At 46.9% G+C, this 2,046-nt stretch overlaps 1 protein-coding gene across 1 annotated transcript; it reads right to left on the bottom strand.

The window, feature by feature from the left end:
* Window positions 1-200: 200 nt before the first annotated feature.
* Window positions 201-1,638, bottom strand: LOC138874820 (uncharacterized). The gene is made up of 2 exons (XM_070153606.1): window positions 1,032-1,638; window positions 201-844 (listed from the first exon to the last, which is right to left on the bottom strand). The coding sequence occupies exons 1-2, from the start codon at window positions 1,636-1,638 to the stop codon at window positions 201-203; spliced, it is 1,251 nt and encodes a 416-aa protein (XP_070009707.1).
* Window positions 1,639-2,046: the final 408 nt, after the last annotated feature.

The following is a 2,046-nucleotide window of genomic DNA, read 5'->3' on the forward strand; positions in this document are numbered from 1 at the left end:
TCATCAACTCTTCTGGAGAATAACACCTCCCCGATCGAGTCAAACCTCCAGTTTCCCCCACTTCCTCTATGATTTCCTTGCCTTTGTAGGTCATCACAGTTTTGTTGTAGTTCCAAGGAACAATTTTTGTGTTTATCACATGGGGTTGCACAGCAGGTTTGATTATGATCGGCTCTGTTATGCCATTCGTACCGCCGATTCTACCTTGTGACGGGGTGGCCTCCAAGGACATACAACCTTGGGCTTGGAACATTGGAGCGAACCTCTAACCTCAAGACCTTGGGCACAAATAAAGTTACCTTTTTTGAGTTTGGGGCGCCTTTCACAATCAACGACACATCTTGGCTTGGTCTTACTTCCAGACTTGTTCCTTCTTGAATTGCTCCCACTCTCATTTCTGTTTGGTCGACCGGCTTGTATTCCTGATCTCGACAAATCATTCCCACGAAATGAACATCATTGTGTTCCGGCAACGGGTTGTTTGTCACATTAGGAGGGTCCTCGCCATTCGTTACTACAATTAATTTTTCAGAAATGAGTCTTTCTATGGCACCTTTCAGAGTCCAACAGTCATCGGTGCTATGCCCCGGGGCACCTGAATGATATTCACATCTAGCATTTGCTTGAAATTCATGTGAATTCGGATGCATGTGGTGGGGAGTGATGGGTCCAATCACGCCCATTTGCTTCAGCTTTTGGAATAGACTAGAGTATGATTCAGCCAATGGAGTGAATTTTTCTGCTGGCCTCTGCTCTCGACCATAATCCTTCCTTGGACGAGCATTGTAGGGTGCCCGAAAATTTTGTTGCTGAGGTTGGGGGCCCCTTGGAGCTGGTGACGTACCTGCTAATTGGGAGGCCGAGCATATGATTGAGCATTGAACATTGTATATTGTGGTAGCCCATAGAGTATTGAGGAATTGGCGGGGGATAGTAATGTTGAGGGTAGCTGGATCGCCCCTGCTGAACTTGCACATAAGGGTACGATGCCCCTCTTTGAACTTCCCTAGATCCCGAGGTCATCATAGAACCTTCATCTCTCTTTTTCCTATTTGCAAAACTTCCCGACCCATTTTGGATCGCTTGGGTGGTGGCTTTGAGAGTAGCCTGACTTACAATTCTGCCAGTCTTTAGGCCATTTTCGATCATTTCCCCTATCTTGATTGCTTCAGCAAAAGGCCTACACATTGCAGACATCATGTTTTGGAAATAATCAGGCTCTTGAGCCTCCAAAAAGACAGTGATCAACTCATGATTATCCATGGGCAGCTTAACTCTGGCCGCTTGCTCCCTCCACTTGATGGCGTACTCCCTAAAGCTTTCCGTCAGCTTTTTCTTCATATTGGATAGGGAATTGTGGTCTGGTGCAATATCAATGTTGTATTGGAATTGCTTGACGAAGGCTTGGGCCATGTCATCCCAAACATGCCAGTGAGAGATGTCTTGGTCAATGAACCATTCGAAAGCTACCCCCACAAGGCTTTCCCCAAAGTAAGCCATCGGCAGCTCTTCCTTTCCTCCTGCACCCCTCAGCTGGTTGCGGTACCTTTTCAAGTGGGCGATAGGGTCGCCGTGTCCATCATATTTCTCAAATTTTGGGGTTTTGAACCCTCGTGGCAAATGGATATGAGGGAACATGCATAGATCACTGAATGAAACACTTTTGTGACCACCTAGTCCTTATATGTTCTTTATATTCTGTTCAAGACTTTTCATTTTCCTGGCCATCTCATCTAGCTCAATCCTCGTGACAAGCATTTCATTTTCCACTAGTGATTCGTATCGAGGAGTCTGATTGTATGGATCCGAGACCCCAAAAGCCATATTCGGAGAATAATATTGTCCATCATAAGCATGAGATGGTGGATCATTATTTGGCCTCGTCACAGAAGGTGGTGGCGGGATTGTATATACCGGTGCGCCAGACACGACGAGAGGGGTGTTCCTGACCGGAACAACTGGAGGTCGCATATTAGAGGTACTGGGGGCAGCATGGAGGCTGCAGTTCGGCACATACCCTGGTGGTAGAATGGGGTCGCTCGTTGC

This window comes from Nicotiana sylvestris, chromosome 8 (assembly GCF_000393655.2).
Source record: "Nicotiana sylvestris chromosome 8, ASM39365v2, whole genome shotgun sequence".
NCBI classification, from domain to species: Eukaryota; Viridiplantae; Streptophyta; class Magnoliopsida; order Solanales; family Solanaceae; genus Nicotiana; species Nicotiana sylvestris.